This window comes from Dipodomys ordii, unplaced genomic scaffold (genome assembly GCF_000151885.1).
Source record: "Dipodomys ordii isolate 6190 unplaced genomic scaffold, Dord_2.0 Scaffold14, whole genome shotgun sequence".
Taxonomy (NCBI): domain Eukaryota; kingdom Metazoa; phylum Chordata; class Mammalia; order Rodentia; family Heteromyidae; genus Dipodomys; species Dipodomys ordii.
Window position 1 is genome coordinate 9457815 of NW_012267230.1, and position 23769 is coordinate 9481583.

The 23769-nt window shown below is 47.1% G+C and overlaps 1 protein-coding gene across 2 annotated transcripts in view; it reads right to left on the bottom strand.

Annotated features, from left to right (window-relative positions):
• Shisa9 (shisa family member 9) overlaps positions 1-23769 on the bottom strand; it is a 195327-nt gene that overhangs the window by 17164 nt on the left and 154394 nt on the right. For both annotated transcript variants that reach the window (XM_013011478.1, XM_013011479.1), the window contains exon 3: positions 5154-5309. In XM_013011478.1, the coding sequence (XP_012866932.1) occupies positions 5154-5309 (156 nt within the window). The remainder of the gene's footprint in view (positions 1-5153; positions 5310-23769) is intronic.

Genomic DNA, 23769 nt, shown 5'->3' on the forward strand with positions numbered 1-23769 from the left:
AAAGATAAAGGCTACGAGGGACCGTTCAATACCATGACTTATTCATGGGGATTGGGGTCGCTCTAGTGGGAGCATCTTTCAAAAAACCACCCTATGGTAAGAAGATGATCATTCTGTGTATTTCACTGTAAATGAGGATACCCCAAATCTGCCGTGCCTTGATTGGGCTTAGCATCATGGGAAAAATCTTTCCCTTCAAACAAAGAGAAGCAATTTATACCTCAGCTAATTAAGCCTTGTCAAAAAAAAAAGGCAGGAGAGGGGAAGAGGTGATTCATGTCAGTGTTTAAAAAAAAAGGGGGGGTGCCTTCCCCACCAGGTCTTTTGCCTCATTCTAATACTTGGGAATCCCAGAACTTTCTCCGCAGAAGAAAAAATCATTTCATGGCAGAAACAGGCTTTTCTGAGTCAGGAAGCCTTGGATATGAGCCCAAATAGTCACACTGAACCTCAGTTTCCCAATCTATGAAGCGTAGGAAGTGTAGGACTAAGGCCTTCCTCAAAGTGTGCTGTCTGGGCATTCCATTCCCTTAGACGTCTTTCTTTTTTAAAAGAGAACGTTAAACTAGCAGTGATCAATCTCTGGCTGAAAGCTTTGTGCCTCTCTTCTGACTTCCCACAGCAAGGACAAAGAGTGAATATCTGCCACATTGGAGTTATTGTTGCTGAGGGTATTTTTTTTTATACTATTGGAGAAATGTAACAAGATTCTGGTAGAACAGTCAATCATCTGTCAAATAGCAAAACAGAAAATGTTTTCTTAAAATAAGATTCCTTTTTTTTTCATTTAAAAAGAAAAACACAGAGCCATAACAGCATTTCATTAGCTATGTACAAATGCCAGTCCATTCTGTCCATTCTAGCCAGGGCTGAGGTCAGAAATCTTCCTCAGCCTAAGAGTTCAATGCTCAGAAACTTAAGGGGTAGGGGGTGGGGGGAGACTGGACAAGGAGCTAAAAGGAGATGAACATTAATGCGCAGGCAACTTCCTGCTTCCAACATCTACCAGAAAAGGATAGATCTTTATTTTCCCTGGTCTTAAAGGTAGGAGTTCCTCTCTGCCTGAACCATTGAGTAACCTTGAGAGGATATTTTCACAAATACCTCTATCTTGCTAACACTGACCTATGAATATCCACAGGCCGTTTCCCCAGCGTACAGCACCGGCCAGGGAATTGTCCTCTCTAAACCTGATAGAGGATGATTTGCATGAACCAACAAAAATGAGCTAGCAAAGAAGGCGGGTGGGGAGAATTTGCCTCCCCATAGGAGGCCATGGATGGAGGAGATAGGTTTTGTGGTCTGCAGCAATGCTAAAAACAAGATGCAAGTGGTATTGTGCAATCCTGTAGTTCTTAAATGAGAATAGGGACCGCTGGGGAAGCACATCTTTAGCTTCCTCATTTTTTTTTTCTTTCCCCCACATGAAGAAGTTGAAATCCTAAGTCCTGAGTGATCAGCTCTTCCTCAGCTGGCTAGGTTTGAGCTGTGGCCTGAGCCAAGACAGAGCCTCTGACTGACTGTATGTCCAGAGTTCGGGATATTAGACCCTCCCGAGAGAAATTCGCTTTTCCAGCCTCATTTCTGACCTGTGCAGTGAGCAGAAAACTCGCAGAAAATGATGCAAACCATTAAAAAAAAAAACTTTTCTCCTGGGTGGTAATGATTCCACTAATGAAGTGCATTTCATCATTCACACCACAATCACATTATGCCTTCACAAAGAACTCTGGAAAGAACATTTATTATGGGAGTTGTGGTTCACGGATGCGGGCAGATGCTAGACTCTGAATAATAGCTGGGTCATTGGAGACATAAAGACCCCTGTGCTTCTGTGAAAGCCCCGAAAAGTCCCCAAGAATCTCAAGAAAGAAGAGGAGTCCTACCAAGCACATCTAGGAATGGGGAGGGGTCCCCAAGAGAGCTCCTTCTGTTTTCTAAGGTTGTGTCTTTAGTTCCCCAGCTATTGGTTCTTGTCAAAGACAAGCTCATTCATCCATTCAAGAAAACTTTCAGGACTTGTGGGTAACAAGCTATACCAAGTGTATTCTTACACTGCAAAATTCAGTTGCAGATGTGTGTTGTCTAATGCAGCCCTATACAGAAATCCTGGAGAGAAAAAAAAAATCAGGGAGCTGTATGGGAAAACATCCATTCCTCATCTACCCAAAGTCTCGAGTGCTGGGAAGAAGAGACTGGGCCTAGGAAGAAAGAACAAGTTGTATAAGACAGTGGGATTGGTTCCGAGAGAAATATATGTCTGGGCTGATTTTTTTTAATGTGAATACCTAAAGAAGAATCAGATATCAGCACAGACTCCATTCGTCACCCTGCGGTGGTGCTCAGAAACGGAGGTGGGCCAGCAAATCACATCTGAAGGCTCCAACCTTTCCATCAGCAATGAAGATGTCCTCATTCTTACTCTCCCAGGCAGTCACCCTTGACCCTTCCTATTAACACGTGCGTGTATTTGAGCATCCTCCAGATGCACGTGCTATGCAAACACACAGAATGGACTAGCGGGTTCTGGGGCATAATGAGGGCTGAGTTGGGCACAGACATGAAGTGTGAGACTTGAATAGAACTAATCAGAAAGACCTGATGGGGCTACAGGCTTTGAGAAACCCCTGTCCATTTTACATAGCCTGAGACCTTGCTGTGACGTTGGCATCATACATTTGGCTCAACCTCTCTCTCTCTCTCTCGATGATTCCGGATGGAATCATCAGAACCCAGGAACACGAGTATGTAAAGAAAGGCTTCTGGCACACACACTAATGACCTAGTCTTTGCCTGCCCCCGTGTGAGGCCCCCAGTAGAATTCTCCTGTCAATCTCACTATTGTAAGTCATAGATGAACAGACAGCACAAGCATCACAGACACACAGTAGTGTCTACACTTGACCTGCCTTTGAGTTGGTAAGGGAATCGGAATATTCCAATTGATTGTAATAGAATCAATCCATATCCCATCCAATTTCTAATGAGGGGCTTTGCAGTGGCAGGGGCTGTGGGGGAGGGGGAAAGAAAAGAAGACGAGTAATTGAGAAGAAAGGAAAGTATGTGGTCAGTGGGGTTCTCTGGACATCTCCAAAGATGTCCAAGAACCAGAAGTATGTGGGAATCAATCAATTGTATAGACAGTTAGAGAACAGAAGGCCCTCCATGGATAAAAGAGAATTATTTCATTACTCTGGGGCTGACGGTCAAGGGCTGCGGAGCTGGAAGGAGAATACTGGCAGGAGATCTGAGCACAGGGAAAATGGCGTCTCAGCGGGCTCATACATGGAGCAACTTAGATAGTGAGAGATTCTGTTAAGGGAAGGTGAGGAAATGCATGATGAACGAAATAGCTTTTCCAGACTGGACTATGAAATATTATTTTTATGGGCCTATGTATGCCCACTTTATAGAAGCCCGAGGCCAAAGGAAAGGTCAAGCATTACCCAAGGTAACACCAAAGAAGTGGTAGAGCTGGGATCTGAACCTGCATCTGCGGTTAAGTGAAAAGGCTGACCTGAAGATCTCTCCTCTGAGATTGGAGGACACAGTGAGGAGAAGAGAGAGAGGCATTTCCATCTGCACTAGAAACGCAAACGAATGGGGACAACAGGAAGGACAACCCACAAGAGGAAGTTCAGGAAGCCCGGGTGATGGAATCTGGTTTTCCTGGATGTGAGGCAGACAGAAAGGCTGAAATCGACCTCTCTCAGCCGGGGCTTCCCATGAGACACACCTCGCTTGTGAAAACTTCCCAGGTCTCAACTCCTGAAATGTCTGGCCTGGGTGAGACCGGGGTATGGGCATGCTTCACCTGCTCTGTGCCTGGGAACCACAGTGAAGATTACTGGCAATCCCGCCCCCCCCTCGCCCGGGATTCAGGAGCCACTAACTTCAGCTGCGGTCGTGGTTTCCATCCCAACTAGCTCTTTGGGGAGCAAAGCATTCAGAGGCTCAGTCACTGCCACAGTCACTATGGGAAGAGTGGGAGACCGAATGGGGGAAACCAAGGCAGTGGTGGGGCCACTTGTGAACCCTGGATTAATAACAACAACAACAACAAAACACCAGCTCACTTCTCAGCTCTGTAGCCCACGGCGCTCCAATTCGGGGGGGGGGGTAAGTTAGAGCCTGCTAGAGTCTCCGTGTCCTACTCTTGACAGCTGGGATTAAGAACTGTGCCTTCCCCTTCCGCTCAGCAAGGCCGGGTAGGTAATAAAGGGTCTAATGAAGAATTATACAAAACCCACGGTATAGCCCCAGGCTGCCCTCAACAGTTAAGCCACTTCTGTCTGGAAGGAGCAGAGCTGCCTGAGACCAGATTGTAGGCTTGTGCGTTGCTTTTGGGCGGGACTGGGTAGGGGAAGGCAAGGCGTGGCTGAGCTTGAGAGACCCAGACTCTGCATCTGGGCATGCTGAGGGTTCGCCAGGCCAGAGAGGAGATGCTCAGGGGGACCCCATGAGCATCCAGGCCCTCCCCCATCTCCAGGAAGGACCTCTCCCCACACAGGTACGCCCCCCCTCCAATTACCCGGCTCCACCCTACTCCTGACCACCACATCAAAGCTGGATGTGAGCTGTGTCAGAGGAAGTTGCTGAGGGACTCTGGTTCTCAGAAACCTGGGTCCCAAGTAGAAGATAGATGGTAGACAGATGGATGGATAGGTAAGTAGATAGATAGATAGATAGATAGATAGATAGATAGATAGATAGATAGATAGATAGATAGATAGATAGATAGATAGATAGATAGATAGATAGATGATAAATATAGGTGATGATCGCAATGATAATGATGATGGTGGTGGATGGTGATGATAGAAAGGTAGATAGACAGATGATAAGTGTAGATAATGATAAAGATACCTAGATGAAGAGATAGATAGATAGATAGATAGATAGATAGATAGATAGATAGATAGATAGATAGATAGATAGATAGATAGACAGAGACAGAGAAAAAAGAGGTGTGAGAATAGAGAAAAGCAGAGATGGGAAAAAAAGAGACAAATGATAGAAAATAGAAAACCCAATAAGGCTGGAGAGAGAAGGGGGAAGGAGGGAGAGAGAGAGGGAGAGAGAGAGAGACCTAAAAGGAGACCAGTAGAGTAGAGAGAGGAGGAGGCAAACAGGCCCGTGCAGGTGGCCCTTACCGACTGCCTTCAAGGAGGCGTACTTGTTGAGCTCTTTGCCCGGTGGCGGCTGCTCATAGGGGTTGGAGATGTGGCCCAGGTTGGGGTACGAATGTGGGTGGCCCATCTGTTGGAGAAGAGGCGATGTGGGCACCACGTTGTTCATCTGGGTGGTATCTGGAAGTGAAGGAAGACAGAGCGACGGTCATTTCTGCTCGCCCACCCTCTCTACCATGATCACATCCCTTCCCACCCGTCGGGGGACAGGAATGGCAGAGCAGCAGATCACACACAGGTCTGTCAGCAACAACCAACTTCATAATCTTCAATGGGGAGTCACGGGGGGCCGACAGGTAGCCCCGGGGCCAAGCATGCAACCAGCAATGTCCCCGCCTCCAGACCCCCCTCCCCGGGTTTGTGTGACCGGCAGGGTCCTGCGGTAGAGGTCATTTTTGTCACCAAAACAATATCCGTACACAAAGATGCTCAATATGAATAATAATCAGAATGGATGAGGAGCAGAAGGACACAGGAAGCTGTTCCTTTGCCAGGAGGCTAGGCAATATTGGAAGGACCATAGGGCATCAGAGCTGGCATCGGCATGGAGGACAGAGAGGCCTCATAAAATCATTGGTGGGTGTTTGCTGGCCTGCTTTATCTGCGGACAGGAATTGAGCAGGGTGTAGTGAAATGGGAAAGCACATGAACACGTTGACCAAATAATACTGAGTCCCACAATGAACATTTGAGGTGATGGATAAGCCAATTATCCTCATCCGAGCATTACCCAGTATGCACCTGGACCACAACATCACACTGTACTCCTTATACACGCACAAATTTATTATGTGCCAGTTAAAAATAAGATAATATTTAAAAACTGACTGAATGAGGCATAGAGAAAGCCCAATGACATGGGTATGCCAACAAGCTAATGGCTCAATGACAGATCTTACTTTTGTAAAATATACTTTATTAGCTGGGCGTCAGTGGCTCATACCTGTAATTCTAGCTACTCAGGAGGCTGAGATCTAAAGACTGCAGTTCAAAGCCAGTCCTGGCAGAAAAGTCTGTGAGACTCTTAGGTCCAATTAACCACCAGCAAAACTGAAATTGGCACGGTGGCTCAAGTGGTAGAGTATTAGCCTTGAGCTGAAGAGCTGAGGGACAGTGCCCAGGCCCAGAGTTCAAGCCCCATGACTGACTATATATATATATATATATATAATTGTTATTGTTATTGTAGAGGTAATATACAGAGGGGTTATAGTTATATGAGTCAGGCAATGAGTACATTTCTTTTTGGACAATGTCACCCCTTCCCAGTTTTTCCTTCCCGTCCCCACCTACAAGTAGTGTAGCTCATTTTCCACATACTGCTTAGTGAGTCCCACTGCTGCATTTGTTTACCCTTTGTCCCTCCATTTCTGTACCTTCCCCCTTCCTCTCCCAAAGACAGATAAGCTAACAAACAAGACAAAAGGAAAAGCCAACAAAAACAGCGATGACAACAAGTCTCTTATTTCCATTTCTTTGAGTTCATTTCAAAAAAATATTATTTTATAGGTACATCTCATTAAAAAAAAAACAACAGATCTCAAACATTAGCTTCTCTAAGTAAGAGCTGAACCTCCATCGCACCCCTGTGCTCAAAGCACTGATCCAGCCTGTGAAGGAAAATGCTAAGCACTTCATTAAAGGGGTGAAAAAAAACCCATCTGTAGAGATGTTCCTCACAGGACATCTTAGGACAGCTTTAATATTATTACACAGGGTGTTTAATATTCCATTACAGAGTATTTGCTTTCAGATAAGTTCGGCCCAGTCTTGCGCTACCTTGGGGGCAGTGAGCACTTACGGAGTAAGGAGGCGTGACGGAGGGACTCACCAAAGCCATCCAGCGGAAGGGCAGCCGTGAGGCTGTCCCAGAGCTACGGCCCCACTTCTGCATGTAGAACCACACGAAGTCAATCTCTGGCTCTGGTAGTTTTAGCCATTCTGGGCTAGCTCGGAGGCACTGGATATTCAGAAATATTAAATAAATCCCGTCTCTGAATGATCAAACAGACCTTTGTGGCTAGAGTGGTTTTTTTAAACGTGATTTTCATTTTATTGGACGAGAAGGTAGACCAGACCTGGCAACCCAGAAGCTCTGTTTTCTCCTCCCCACCCCCCCAAAAAAATATTTCCATTAAAGAAAGAACAAAATAAAAGTTCAGAGTGGGGAGCCCTGGTCGACGTCAAAGAAAAGCAAAATAACAAGGTTGAGTGAAGAGGACAGAATGGGTTAAGATTTGGGTCATAATCTGTAAATACTGCTCTTAACAAGTAATACACACACACACACATAAAGCTGTGGATGCAGATATACATCTGTGTATATATCCACTTCTATAAGATATTTAATTGCATTATGCCTAGTTATGGTCATCGAGGAATCTGTAGCAACCACAGAATCTTGCTCTTAGCACAAATAAATTTTCTTCTAAACACATCTCTCTGTATCCTGGAGATATTTTCCCCACCTGGATGGACAAGTCCTTTCTGCCCAGTGCCACAAGGAAACCTGCCTCACCTCGTGCAATTCATTACGACTCAGAACTGAGGAAAGCATGGTATTGCTGGGGGGGTGGGGGAGGGAGGGAACGATGTGATATTGCATTCAATCAAGACCCTCCCTTGACAAATCCCTCCGGAGCAAAGAAGATCCTCATACAAATGATGGTTGCAGAAGTGAGATCCGTGGAGTAATACACAGCTGCTCTAACTGGAAGCTTCCGGTAGCCTCACCCCAGGGGAAGCACTGTGTAAAAACTATTATTATGTGGCATGGCTTAGTTGCTCAACAGAAATGGTTTCTATTCACATCTGGTCAGTTCCTGTTAGGAAGGAAGGAAGGAAGGAAGGAAGGAAGGAAGGAAGGAAGGAAGGAAGGAAGGAAGGAAGGAAGGAAGGAAAGAAGGAAGGGAGAGGGACAGAGGGAGGGAGGAAGGGAGGGAGGGAGGGAGGAAAGAAGGGAGGGAGGGAGGAAGGGAGAGAGGGAAGGGGAGGGAGGGAGAGAGGAAGGGAGGAAGGGAGGGAAGGGAGGGAAGGGGAGGGAGGGAGGGAGAGAAGGGGAGGGAGGGAGAGAGGAAGGGAGGAAGGGAGAAAAGGAGGGAAAGCGAGGGAGGGAGGGAGGGAGGGAGGGAGGGAGGCAGAGGTATCCATACCGACAGGAAAAAAGACAAAAGAAAAATCAGAAACCTGGTCATCTTGGAGAAAGAGTTAACAGGAGTAACTTAGAGTGGTTCATGAAGAATAGCACTGAAGGGCACAGGGGGGGTCAAACCACGCTGCTTTCGTGGACAGACGTTGTGCCACGCATGTGCAAGTGACATGTGTGCAGCCTCTCTCTGGTCCTTGTACCAGCCTCTGTGAGGAGCCATGGTGATGATGCTGTTTGTGTTCAGTTCTTATGGCAGAACAGTTTCACAGAAATACTGCAAAGATGGTACAGAACATCCCCCATATGCCCAGGCCCAGAACCGTATCATCAACATAGGCGTATGGTACATTTGTGATCATGAATGAACCTGTATGCATCCACTGCTATTAACAAAAGCCAGCACTTCATTCAGGTTCACTCAGCTTTTTTTTTTTCTTTCTTTCTTTCACCAAATGTCTTTTATCTGTTCCAGAATCACACTCAGGGGAAAAGCACGACTTAGTCACACATCTCCTTAGCTGTCCCAGCTCCTCCAACATGCCCTGGTTTGGATGGTTTTGACAGTCTTTGTGTGAAACGCCACTCAGTACAATCTGTCTCGTGATTTTGCCCTCCATGACTTGATAGGAGCCACTATGACCTTGGGGAGCTGGCGGTTCATCAGATTCTTCCACTATAAAAAAATGTCTGTGTCTTCCCTCCTTGCCTCCTGGAGTGTTTAGAAGAAGCTGGGGTGTGTGGTCCACACCTAAGGGAGCAGGGGTGGCTGGCTGCTTCCCCTGCGGAGAATTGTCTACAGGGTCTACTCCGAATTCATCCTCAAGAGTTGTGTCTCGTCTCTTCCTCCTTCACTTATCCCTCTGGCGATTTGTTCCTAGCCCACGTGGACATGCTTCGATACTTTGGGTGATAATGCCATACTAGTAGACTTCCGCTTACTGCTCAGATTGCTCTAGGTGTGGCCAATGGGAACTTAATTGGTTCTGATCGCCCTTCACCATAACTCCATCTGGTTTTTATTATTAATTTTTAGTACTTTTTTATTTTCTGGTAATATAGCATTGTCCAGGCTCATCTTACATATTTCCTGTCCTTACCTGAGGATCATTTCATTTCTTCCAGAGGGCTGGTTCATTTCACTGTTGAAGGCTGTTAGAAATGGTGGCGGAGCCGGACATTGGTGGCTCACACCTGTCATCCTAGCTGCTCAGGAGGCTGAGATCTGAGGATCCAAGCCAGACCTAGCAGGAAAGTCTGTGAGACTCTTATCTCCTCCAATTAACCACCAAAAAGCCAGATGTGGAGCTGTGGCTCGGGTGGTAGACCATTAGCCTTGAGCACAAAGAGGCCCAGGCACAGAGCCCAGGCCCTGAGTTCAAGCCCCAGAACTAGCAAAATAATATATATATAATAAGACAAAAAAAAGAGGGCATAGCACAAGTGTATGTACAATGCCTGCCTGCCAAACACAAGGCTCTTGAGCTCAAACTCCAGTAACATCCCAAAAGGGAACAAAAGGAACACAGAAGGTTTCAATCAGGGGGGCTTTGTCTCTGCTCCTTGTGCAGTTGGTAGGATTTCCCTGAGGTGTGCAGACAGGGGCATGTAGATGGTCTACCAATATCTACACAGGCAGAGATTGCTGTGCACGTCCACATTCCCCTACTGCGTATGCTTCCAGCTCACATCTATTCCTTCGAATGGAAAATTCTAGCCCCTTTCACCTGCTTCAACTGAGGGCGAAGAGGGGACGCCGGCCTCACCTCTGGGGGAAGGGGGCGGGGGGAGACAGCTGCCACGCGGACCCAACGAGGCCCCGGGCCGCACAGACCATCTTCCTGCCCTGCCCCTCCGTGGGCAGCTTCCGGCTGTCACAGAGCAGCTCACTCAGTTAAACCTTGCCTTGTTGGTCTTCCTCAATGGCTCTTATATTCTACCTGGCCTGAGACCTGGGGTCTTACCTTGGACCCTGTCAGGCGGGGCTCTGGGACTCACACGGCAGCCACGGTGATTTCCTTCCACCTTCCTTTTTCTCCCCATTTCCTCCAGGCCAACTCAGACAGAAGTCATAAACTTAAAAATGCTCCACTTAAAGGCTGGTTCTGCTTCTCTAGGTATTACAACATGATTTTATGGCTAAGGAAATCAAAATGGTTGTTGTGATTACAGGCCATTCTACAGATCACATTCAGTAATGCACCTGACATATAATGAGCAGCCAGGGTAAGCTAGCTGAAGTTCTACTGTCTCCAATTGCTGGGGTAACCAAACCAACACAATGCGGGTACCAGGAGAAGAAGAGTGCATGAGGTTTTTTTCTCCCAGAAAGCCCATTCTGGGCCCAGAGTGGTTGGTCATATTCCAGATTAGCTAGTTGTATGAAAACTGCATGAAATGCAAGGGGATGGCAGGAGATAGCTCTGCATAATATGGTCATTCTCACGACAACACATAAAAGAACAGAGATGCAGAGATCAGAACGGAACTCTGGCTCTTAGCTCTGTTTTTCTTTTCTGGCGTTTCCAAATCTTTATGCCTAGTATCTTTTTTTTTTGGTGGGGGGGCAGGGGGATGGAGAATAGGGAACCTGAAAATCACAGTGTGAAATGCCATGTAGATGGGTCTACAGCCACAAGCAAGTGAAAGAAAAACCCAGTACCATTCAAAATGACTCTGAACTTGTCAGAGAAAGAACGTAAGGACTAGGCTGGCCCGCACCAGAAAATGTTCATGTAGGGGGGGGGGGAGGGAGAGAGGGAGGGAGGGAATGAAAGAGAGGGAGGGGGGCTCACTTCATTTCACTAGACCTTGGCCACACAAGGACTGATCAAAATTTGAAACAGAAACCACAAAAAATGTATACACATACAGAATCATAAAACCTGTGGCAAATGAGCCACTTGGTAGGAGCTGAGGGTTTCTATCTTGTAAAGTATGCAAACGTATCTTCAACTTAACCTCTGAGGATTGGAGTCTTTGAAACGCAGAACTGTGAGAGCTATTTATTGAGTGCTCACTTTGGCCATGCCTTGTGCACAGTCTGGGGAGTAGACATTTACAAGAGAGCAGTCCTATGACAGGAGAGACCGAGTCCTTGTTGTCATGGGCAGGTTGGGGCTGTGCGAAGGCTCAAGGCAGCTCTTCCAAACTCAGATTCCGAGGGCAGGGGACCTTGTTTTGTTGTTGCTGTTATTTGGTTGTAGGGCTTGAACTCGGGGTCTGGACACTAACTGTCCTTGAACTTGTTTTTGCTCGGCATTGGCATTCTACCACTTGGAGCCGCAGTGCCACTGCTAATGAGGGACCTTTTTTTCCTTTTTCTTTTTTTGGTCTATATTCTGTAAAAGCAAGAATACCAAAGGCAGCCATGAGAAGGAATGGAATATTAATTGAAGAAGCATTATGTATATCTGGTCAAGAGATGCGATGTTTATCTTGTCGTTTTCATCGTGAAAGCGTGTCCTTGTCCATTCTGACGCAGAGGATCTGTGCGGTACGTCCCCAGGTGCACACCTGTGCCCCCTCTGAACCACTGTGGGAATTTGCTCTCCCAGGTGATTGATCATCCTGGCGTGTGTTGGAACCCTGAAGAGATGCCGGGGAGGGATGGGTGAAGTCTTCTCAGGAGAGTGGGTGTCGCCCTTAGTGCTTTGCCTCTTTGGTTCCTTACCCATCTGCTTCCCATCTTGGCATGATACAACATGGTGTGGGGATCCAGTCTTGTGCTCTCATGAGACAGACTAACTTTGTTCCTAAGCCGGGGGCACCGGTGGCTCACACCTGTAATCCTAGCTACTCAGCAGGCTGAGATCTGAAGATCACGGTTCCAAGTCAGCCTGGGCAAAGAAGAAGTCTTTGAGATCCTCATCTCTAATGAACCACCAGAAAACCAGAAGTAGAGCTGGGGCTCAACGTGGTAGAGAGCTTAAGCAAAAAACAACAACAACAACAACAACAACAACTCAGGGACAGTGCTCAGACCCTGAGTTCAAGTCCCAGGACTAAGAAAAACAAACCAACCCAAACCAAAACTTAGTTCCTTTGTAAACTACCCAGCCTTGAGCATTTTGTTATAGCAAGTGGAAACGGACTAAAGCAAATACTTCTCATGACCACCGATGTCAGGCAGTCACCACCATGGATACCGGGGCTGCCCCACCAGCAGCAGTGAGCCGTGCTGGGTACACCACAATGGGCCTCCTCAAAGGCCGGCTGTGCTCTCCTGAGATGACGCCACCCAGCGGCGGGGCAGTCATCCTGGTTTGCAGAAGTAACTCTCCACGGTATTTTTGCACAAGGACAAAAATCACGAGCACCTTTCTTGGAAGACGTCTCCATCATGAAGCAACGTGAATGCACAATCTTACTCCTTTAGCTCCCGTCTCGGCCCCGCCGGGGCTCTGCCAGCAAGCGCCACACACTGCATGGGTTTCCGTAGGCAGGGGTGTTCTGTCGCATTGTTCCTGAGGCCAGACGCCCAAGGCTAGTGTGGAAGCAGAGCAAGGAGAGGAAATCCACCCCGATCTTCCTCCAGCTTCAGGGGGAGGGGAAGCGGGGAGGGGGCAGCAGGCATCTTCTTTTTTATGTTTCTTTTTCAGTTCATTATCTTTAAATCGTTGGGGGGGGCAGCGTTCATTTCCACACAATCAATGCACGAGTGCACTGCATCTGGTAGATCTCTCTGCATCTAAATTCCCCTCTTAGTCCAGTCACCAGTCTAACTGGGACCCCCTCTCACGGAACGAATCCAGTCCCGACAGAACGTCACCCTCCCGAAGATCCCACCGCGCTCAATCTGAACTCATTCCAACCAGTTACACCTGCAATGGCCCCATATCCCCACTCCAAGGTCCCGTTCCAAGACACAAGGAGCCAGGTCTGAAGAAGGCACAATCCAATCCAGAACATTCTTTTCACACTTCTTAATAAGTATATCCCCCCTCACCCCCCCCCAGGCCTCTTGGAGATGGAGACGTGCGTTCACTCCATTATTTCATTCCTAGTACCCAGCCCTGCTCCTTCCGGGAACTGAATTCTAATAGAGGAACAGAAAGAGGAAGAGAGGACATTTTTCAGCCACCTGTGATGTGACAGGCAGTACCTAAAAGTCAGATATTGCCCCAAGAAAAATGCAGGGAGATTTAATCTATTGGCTTAGTAAAATAAGACTGGCAGGTGGCTCTGAATTCTCTTTCTCTGTGAAGTAAGTGCCCAAGTGGATACATGTTTTTGTTTGTGGACCGGCAGATGTCTGGGAGAGGAAATGATAAAACATCCACCACAACGAAACACTAAAGGCAATAAAATAAATGGAAATCTGGGCTTCGCTTACCAATAATACAAGGATACTACACTGGTCAGACTGTAACACAGCATGCACGCACGTGCGCACACAGATGGAGAATGAACGTGAGCGATCTACACACAAGGGCCTCTGGATCTTCTGTCTTAGAGGTGGTATGAGAACATTTCACCCACACGCCTTTGTGTCAGCTTGGGTTGGAGCTACCCGTAGAGGCCAATGCCTCAGAACTGGCTGGGCAGGGTGAGATTTCTTAGGGTATACAAGAAGAAGGTGAGTGACCCAGATGCAGGACAGAAAGGGCCGAGAAGGATCTTTAAGACAGATCTTTCTAAATCGCCGGAGATGAGGATGGTTTTAGACAAGAGACCTGGACGTTTGACTGTGTGACCTCAGCTGGGTGCCTTAACCTCTCTGGCCAGCCTTCCTTTATTCATAACATAAGATGAATATGCAGAAAGTTGTCCTAAAAATACACCGGGATGTGATCAATTATACAGGATTCTAGGCATCCACACACAGTGGGACCCAAGGAAGCTATTCTTAGGAGAGGAAGACAAAGGCACAGTACCTATGTGCCTCTGATCATATAAAATAATAAAATAGAACTACAGGAAATGGAAACAAGAAGTGTTTTTTTCTTTTCCTTTACTAGTTGTTTTCTCTTTGTCTCGTTTGTTCATTTATCTATCTTTGGAAGGGCAAAGAGCGAGCACAGAGAATGGAGGGACAAAGGGTGAATAGATGCAGCGGTGGTCCCCACCAGACACTATGTTGAAAATAAACTATACAACTGCAGTGGTCCCCATGTTGAAAATAAACTATACAACGTATGGGTGGGGATGGGAAGGGAAAAAACTGGTAGAGAGCCAGGGAAGGGGGTGTCACTGTCCCAAAAGAAATGGCCAATTTACCTGACATACATCACTGTGACCCCTCTGCGCATGACCTTCACGATAACAATTTTTTTTAATTTTAAAAATATAAAATAAGATGAATGATCGTCATTAGAACCACAGCCAGGAAGCCAGCTTGGTTAAGAAAGTTTCCCTCCATGGCAGGAGATGGGAAGTAAAAGGGAGTGTGACTTCTATCTAGCTCTGCCTGGAGCAGCTGTAAAGGTTAGGAGATTTCTACTTCCGTGTGCTCAGCTACAAAACAGTGCTAGCCATAGCACCCATCCACCTGCAATGATGATGATGATGAGATTAAATAAAGCATGGGAAAAGAGATGCATGTCTTGATTTGTGCTACTTGTCACAGAACTTCCTGTCTACTCTCCAGCTTCTCCAGCCGCTTTACACTGAACAGCACCTTCGACATTATGACTGGATCGGGAAGCTAAAAGAAACTGAACAGCCTCTGGGCAGCGAGACCTGGAAATGATCCGGTCAGCTGACGCCTGTCTGGCCACCTCTTCCTTATCTCCAGCTGTCTTGGACAATATTGTTCTTGCCTAACTATGTTTCCCTTTGAGGCCTCGCACAACGGAGGCTGGAGGCTTCTCTGATCCATGCTCCTGGGCCCTGGCACGGGCAGAGCCCCGGGGACCCGGATGTGGTTTGCCGTTGCTGGGGAACGGGTGGAGTTCTCCCCGCATCTCAGAGTTAGAGGAGTTCGCCAGGCAGCTGAGTGGTTAAATGTTGGGGACTGCAAAGGAGGCTCATCTGTCAGTCGTGGGCGGCACCGGCTCCATCTGCTGCGAGTGTGATTGGAGGGAGAGGCTTGGAAAATGTGACAGGCCCGGGATAAGAGGCACAAGCTTCTCTGAGAGACAGTAGAACTGTGGTCCCTGAAGGTTCTCCCAGCCCCTTCGAAAGTCTTACCAAAGAGACAGAAACAAGTCCCAGACAGAGGGGCGGGGATGAGCTTGTTGACAGCCGATTCTCCAGGACATCTCTCCCCTGTGCTCATATCCGGCCCCTCCTTGTACCTTGGAGACACTCCAAGCCCCTCGAGAGGATCATGCTAGCTCAGGTCGCCTCCCTGTGCTTGTACTTATTCTTCGAAGTTCAAACAGAACTTGCTCTTTGGAGAAATTCAGAATAGCTGGGTGCAGGGGACTCACGCCTGTCATCCTAGCTACTCAGGAGGCTGAGATCTGAGGATTGAGGTTTGAAACTGGTCAGGACAGGAAAGCCCGTGAGACTCTTATCGCCAATGAACCACCAGAAGTAGAACTGTGGCTCAAAGTGGTAGAGGGCTTGCCTTGAGCAAAAGAGTTCAGGGACAATTCACTAGTAGGGGTACAATGAATCTCCCAGGCAATGGAAACACTTCAACAAAACACAGACATCCCTTGCTGCCTCCGTCATCTTACTATGCAAGACAGAAATTCAACGAGAAAAGGAAATTACATGAATGGATGCATACTTGCAAACTGTTAGGACTTTTGTTCTTAAAGAATAAATATTGGACCCTACCCATGCATAATTCATCCGCAGCGGGATACTGTGAATATGGATTTAATGCTTTCATCGGATGCATTTTTGCACCCCATGGTCCATCCTCACTGGTCAGGTGAGGACCACAGACAGCTGGAGTCTCTTTGGGAGAGTTTGCACAACACAGTCAAGAGTATAAAAGAACCAGGTACCGGTGGCTCACACCTGTAATCCTAGTTACTCAGGAGGCTGAGATCTGAGGATCATGGTTCAAAGTCATCCCAGCCAGGAAAGTCTATGAGACTCTTATCTCCAATTACCAACAAGAAGCTGGAAGTGGAGCCATGGCTCAAAGTGGTAGAGTGCTTACCTTGAGCAAAAGAGCTCAGGGACAGTGCCCAGGTCCCCCTGAGTTCAAGTCTCAAAGCCATCACCAAGAAAAAAATAAAAGAGCTCAGTGATAGGACTTTGCCAAACATTGGTAAGAACAAGCATTTGCTGAATGGGTTTGGTTTCTACCCTGGGAGAGCTGGGAAGGACAGAGATAAAGGACAATGCACTGGGCAGTGTGTGTTGTGTGTTCCCTGTCATGCTGTCCGTGTGAGAAGCAAAACAGAGTTCTCCGTCACCCCCAAATCCCCAGTGTTTGGGGCTATGGGCGGGGACACCCCCAGCTGCTGGGGGTGGAGGTGCAGAGAACACTGCGTATTTCCCCAGTCAGCGAGTGAAGATCATGAGCCCAAGGGCCTGCAAAGTCAGGAGTTCTGGGAAGAGTCTGTCGTTGGAGCCGTGCCTCCTCCCGCCCCAGGGAAAGCGGGCGGGTGGGTATCAGGGAGTCAGCATCAGGGCTCCTTCAGTTATCGTCTGAACAACGGATAAAGGATGGGGAGAAGAGCAGAGATGTGGGAGAACTGGAGGGGTACAGATCTGAGAGGCCATTATCTGTCTTGAGCTGAGGCCCACCCTACCGCCCACGGCTCTACGTGAGGTTATAATGTAACAATAAGCCTGCAATTAGATTTTACTTGTGGGGGCAAAAAAAAGAAAGAAAAAGAAAACTATGGTGAGTCAAAAGCTCAGCTCCAGAGGCGCTGGGCACCACGGATGCTGTACATGGGCAGGTCCATCTCCCGGGTGGAGTCCAGAGCCTCCATGGTGGGGACTCCTTGGCTGTTCCGTGTATATCAGTAGCAAGTAGCTCTGTCTGCGCACAGGACTCGGGTTGCTAGCCAGTGGTTAAAACACAGGTTAAAACATGAGACCCTGGGTGGCTCTTGGTGTCCAGATGAGGAGCTATAAGCAATAAGATGGTATGGATCTCAGACCGTACAACCAGAGACCAAAGAGAAAAACAAGCTACCCCCTGCTTATAAGTGGCCATGAAGGGGAATCTCTGTTTCCTTATCACAGCATGGAGTCCAAGGAAAGTCACAAGTTGTTGGGTAAACAATCCGGAAGCTGAAAGTTGTCATATGAGAAAGACCCTACAAGGAAATTTCTTTTTTTTTTGGTCAGTTGTGGGGCTTGAATTCTGGGCCTGGGCACTGTCTCTCAGCTCTTCAGCTCAAAGCAAGCGCAGTACCACTTGAGCCACAGTACCACTTCCGATTTTCTGGTGGTTTGTTAGAGATAAGAGTCTCACAGACTTTCCTGCCCAGGCTGGCTTTGAACCGTGATTCTCAGCTCTCAGCCTCCTGAGAAGCTAGGATGACAGGTGTGAGCCACCAGCACCCGGCTTGGAAATTTCTTTTTTTAAATGAACAAGAGAAAGTAGCACCTCCGCGTTTACAGCAGCATTGTCACACTAGCCCAGGCATGCAAACAACCAAGGTGCCGTCAGCAGATGGACGGATAAAGAAGAATGTGAGATGGACATACATGACGGAATATTATTCAGCCAGTAACAAAAAAAATGAGATAACGATCATTTGCCCCATCATAACTGAAGGCCATTATAGCAAGTAAAGTAGGCCAGACTCAGACATTCTTGAAAGGTGACCATCCAAGTACTCTGCCCTGGCTGCTCTTTAACCTCCTGGAATTCACTAGCTATGTCTGACTCTATTTATTGTGGCGGCTGGATTTTTACTCATCTTTTGTGTTGGGCTGCACTTTGCTAATCTTAGTAAGATGGATAATTCAGGAGAGATCATGGTTTACTGGATTGAGAGGCTGGGTTGTACACTGGAGCGTTTTAAAGGCAAACCTGTGCTCTGCCCTACAGATGCCAAAGCTGCCCTGCATGCCCTGGACAGCAGACCCCCCTGCACATCTCCACGAGGGGACGGCAAGGATTGCTGGTTGAGGCCAATGAGAGAATGGATGCTATGTAGCACAGGCCAGAAAGCCTAGGAGGCAAGCATGCGTATGTGTGTGTGTCTGTGTGTGTGTGTGTGTCTGTGTATATGCCACATTACCATTTCCAAAATCATATTGTCAAAGGACACAAGAGATTTTATTTCTCTGGGATACAGTCAATATTTCTGTGTGTCTATGTTGCATTGTTAAAACAAATGTATTTTTTTTAACAAAAGAGTTAATGCTGTTCAGAATTTAAAAGCCCTTTGTCTCTGAATTGGCCAGTGAGTGTGTGTTATGTATGTGTGCCTGTGTGTGTATTTGTATTTGTCTCTTTTTACCGACAAACATTTTCAGACAACATTCACTTGGGAAGAGGAAAATGTATTTTCGGCAAAACAAGAAATCCCTCTCTCACTTTCGGGAAAGAGATGTTACTGGGTCATTAGGGTGTCGTTATGTGTTGAGTCTCTCAGGCGCTGGTCTCTCTGGGAACACAGGGCAATGGCACAGAAGACATTTTCACTCCCAGATGAACAGATCAGCAGTCAGATATTACAAAAATCATGGAATTTTATAAATCCGCATGAAGCATAAAATTACAATATCGCTAAGATATTATAAAATGTGCTTCCTTGGGCAACAGATAAATAGTCTGGTGACAAGCAAAATACATTATCCGGCACCTCGGATTATTTCCACTTTATCATCAGTTCATTAAAACCCTGCCTCCTCCCTTGAAGCCCATAGGAACTGACGGCGAGATCATTTACCCGAAGTCCATAGAAAAGGAAAAAATCATCCAGATAGGTGCATTGTGATGCAGCCCTGGGACTGTTGGCTCTACTTATTTCTAGGGGCCCAAATGGGCCACATCAGACTCAGGCTGTCAGGAGAAGCTGAAACGGCGTGGTACCTGCTGATACAAAGGTGGCTGTGAAATGCTTTTGTGGAAATCCCACAGGCACAGAACTGAGGAACCCTCTGTGGCCCGGCCGGAAGAAGACTCAATGCCCAAATCAAGATGATTGTGGGTCTTTAAAGGGCTTGCTACATGTTGATTTTATGCCATGACTGATGACTGAATTCAGTCACAGATTCCCCAAGGCAGAGCAATCACCCAGTTACCTGGCTTCCATTAAATCTCTATTGCTGAAGCTGCCTCTGCTCGCTGAACTAAGTCCCTCTCGTGAGCTAAGAGGCACAAAGATCCCCAGGTGTCACAACTATGGTGGGGCTTTGCCAATGCCTCGGGCATCTCTGAAAACCAGCATGAAGTTCGTCGCCACTCAATGCTCACTGATTGACTTGACAACCGGCTGATTGAATAAGAACACTAGGCCAAGCAGAGACCCCGGTTTAAAAAGAAAATGACTATGAGTCTTAAAGGATTAAAAAAAAAAGCAAGATGTATTCATTCAGTTGGTTCACTTTAGAAAAGCAGAAAAGAGGAGGGAGGAGAGGAAGTAGGAAGAGGTAGAGAGAGAAGGAAGGAAAAGGTGGTTGTTACATAGACAACAAAACACTAGGGTGAGCACTTTTATCTAGGTTAGTTCATATAATAGCTACTGTAAAACTACCCATCCGCTTACCAGCAGCACCGCACAGATGAGGAAAGTGTTGGAGAGAGAAAGCAATTCGCTTGGTGTCCCATAATGGCACATAGACTTGCACATAAACACAGTCACAACACCTCCAAATGGTTTCCAGTGATTGGGACAAAGATAGCAGGGTTCCTCCCCGCTTCCCCCCCGCCAGGCCCATCACTCACTACCTTCTCAGCCCCACGGCCTCCTTTCTGCTCCCCAGAAAGATGTCATTCATCCTTTTCTTCCAGGAGCAAGACTTGTCAAAGCCAGTTTCCTCTGTGGGAAATACCCCATCCATCCACTTCCCCTGCTAGTTCACCTCCCTGCTCCTCATTTTAGCACCGAGATGTACCTTCCCTCACTCTCCTTGACTGTCCAGTGTGTTTTCCCTGCATCCCATGTCCTTTATCCATGACGACTCATGAGCTGACTGTCTGATTTCTACAGCCTTGGAGAGCCTCCTGTTACTCCAAGAGCCCCCAAGGCTAAGAACCTTCTTCATTCCATGCACCATTGCAATAATTGTCTATCCGTGAGCCAACGGATACACACACACACACACACACACACACACACATATTCACTTTTGTGTGTGTACACACACACACACTGGTTGCCTAAAGTTTTAAATATATGCACAAGAATTCAGAACAAGATTTCCACACCAGCCAGACATGCAGAGCGATCCAGGAAAAGCCCCAAGAGGAAAGAGTGATCCAAGGCTGGGAAGTAGGGTGAACGTTTCTACCAGGAGTGGTCGTCTGTCATCATTAGCTTTATGGTAGAGCACGACAAATGCTAGGTTCCTCTTCAACTTCCTGGTCCTGGCTGCGTGCCATTGTTTTAGGGAAAACAAAAACAGAAACCCGAAGTCAGAAATTTGACCCAATGCCCTTCTCTCCCTTTCCTTCCCTTTTTAAAAAGAATGACAGGAGACCAGTAAGCTGACATGTCTCCATAAAGTTTTTGGTCAGCTGGTGTGTTGTGTACATTTCACATCAACGATTCTTTATGGAAATGGCTATCAGAGAGAAATTTAATGGGACTGTGATTTTTTGGAAGCTCTATCTCTCTAATTAATACCCCAGAGGGGGATTTTTTTTTCTAACATAATGGCCTCTCTGTGTTAAAAGGGCTTCATAATATGGTAAAATATGTTAACTTTCCTGGCACTCTGACCCAAATGATAGCATGGGAAAGGAACACATCTGTCTTCCTGGAGCTTTCTGCCACCGCAAATGGTGTTGTTTTCAGTATTTGTTGTAATGAACTAATCAGCTGCTTATGCACTAATTGCATCTACATTAAAAACTTATTACTCTGGAAAAGGGCTCCACTGGCATTGATCTTGGTGGGGGGCGGGGATCACACCGTGGCCCTGACACAGGAAGCAGGCGACCCAGGGCAGGGGATCTCTCTCTCCTCTGCGGCATGTGTGAGGTCTTCAGTAGGGCAGACATATACAGGGATGGAAACCCAACAGGTTAAAGCTGTTCCCCCAGTGTGCTCCCTTCCTACCTCAGGAGAGGTGTGGTACTTATGGAAATGAGGGAAACAGCCATTGTCATGGTGACAGCCACTCACTGAGCTACGCATCGCCCCCCTAAACTCCAGCCTGATACGGTAACGAGGGCTCACACAGGTAAGTAGAAACTGGCCGTGGACTGCACTGTCCAGATCTTAGACTCCTAGCCTTCCAACAGAGGCTGGAAAAATGACAAACGAGGGTCAAATGAGATCCAAAATCAAGTCAGGGCCAGGCTACTTCCTCGCCAGCTGTCTCCTAGCACTTCCCAGGCCCTTTTCTCCTTTTCATATCGTAGTAGAAAGTGCTTCATAGCTCACCACACCTGGGGCATCACTCAGGAAGACTACATTTCCCAGCATCCTTTGCTTGCAAGCTGGGCTCCTGGGATTACACATTGGCCAGTGAGGTATAGGCAGAAATGACTGAATGTCACTTCCAGGCAGCCACTGAGGTCATGATTGGATGGCTACAAGATGGAGTCTGGCTGTCCAATGCATGGGCAGTTTGTGTAAGCAAACGAGAAAGCATTGTTGTATTAAATGACTAAGGAGGTTGGCTCATTATGGCTGCATACCTTACCCTAGCCCCTCCCACCCCCCCCCACATTACCATTTCTCTCAGTTCTGTATTCAATCAACAGTTATCACAAAGCATCTCATATACCACAAGGCAGCCAAAATCTAAGGCCCATCATGACAGACACGGTTCTGGTTCTCAGAGAGTCTAGGGGGAGCACAGAGACAGGAAACAACTAGCTGAACAAATACACCACTTAAATAATGACAACCATGGCATCTTCCGTGGGAAAAGCCAACAAGTGTGCTGAGATGGAGCCTTACAGGCGGTCAGAAAAGAGGCTCTTTGGGAAAATGAGTCTTGCAAAACTCTTCAGGTACAGCAAGGTCAGCAGTAAGGGGATGACCACCATCAGAGGTCTTAAGAAGAGGGAACCACGCTACACAGATCCCTTGAAAGGGATCTGGGGTGATCTGGGCAGGGGAGGGATGAAGGGAAATGTAGGGAAGAGCTTTCACTTTAGTTTCCAAGGAAGCAATGGGCAAGGCAGAGTCGTCTGGTTTAGGAGTGGGTAGCTGGAGTAATCTGGGTATGCTCTTCCTAATGTGTCCGGCACCTGGCCCTGGGTGCTCAGGATCGGTAGACAGTGACCCTGCATCGTAGAGGGAGTTGGATATAGACGCTGGCTCAGTTGGTTTGCATAGTAACGGCTTCCTTGGGGGCAAGTTGTTTACTATCAGTAAGGGTTCCTTAACCCTGACATGAACAGGCTTCTGTGGTCAGCATGTCCTGCATCAAGTCTGGAAAGCACTTTTTTTCTTTTAATTAAAAATGTAAAGCTAGTCCCGAATCATTAGAGTCCATTAGCCATGGGAACACGTAAGAAGTGCTTAAAACATAATATATATATATGTGTGTATGAAAATAAGATAGTCACCAAAAAATTGTAGGAAAAATAACAATCCAAGTAAAGAGAGTGTTGAGAAGAGAGAGAGGGCTGTTGGTGGAGTGATTCAAGTCACAGAGTCTTGATTTGACTGTCTAGCAAGTGCCAGACCCTGAGTTCAAAGCCCAGGACCATCAGAAAGAGGAAGAACAGAAAGATAAGGAGAAGTAAGAAAAGAAGGGAGAGGAAAATCAGGAGAAAGAGGATGAATGCAGGAGGAAGAGAAGAGGAAGAAGAAGAAGAGGGAAAAAAGAAGAGGAATGTGGAGGGAACAGAGAAGAGGAGGAAGAGGAAGAGGAGGAGGAAGAAAAGAATGAGACCAAAGAAGAGGAGAAAGAGGATGAATGCAGGAGGAAGAGGAAGAGGAGGAGGAAGAAAAGGATGAGACAAAGAAGAGGAGAAAGAGCAGGAGGAGGGTATGAAAGGCTGCTGAAAAGTGGCATTACAGGAGGCTAGGAAACAAGTGATCTTTGAGAGAGAAAAATGACCTTGGTGGAACATTCTACTCATCGCTTCCTTCCAGTGCCATCATCCTGTGGCTTCCAAAGCCACCTTGAGAAGGTCACCAGCCAAGAGCGTCAGCCCTATCCCACCAGCCAAGGATGATTTCTTTTGTTTATTTATGTCAGCCTCTCTTCCAGGGAGGCAGCAGTGGACAAGAAAGACAGAAATTCCTGCCATGGTGGTGTTGGCATCCTACTGGGGGCAGGAGGAGAGAAAGAACACAACAGGCAAAATAGGTTCAATGAAAGGGAAACTCTTAGTAGTCTAATGTAGCTGGAGTTGGGTGGGAAGAGAGAGAGAGAGAGAGGAGAGAGGGATAGAAGGAGGGAGAGAGGGAAAGAGAGAAGGAGAGAGAGACTGATTTG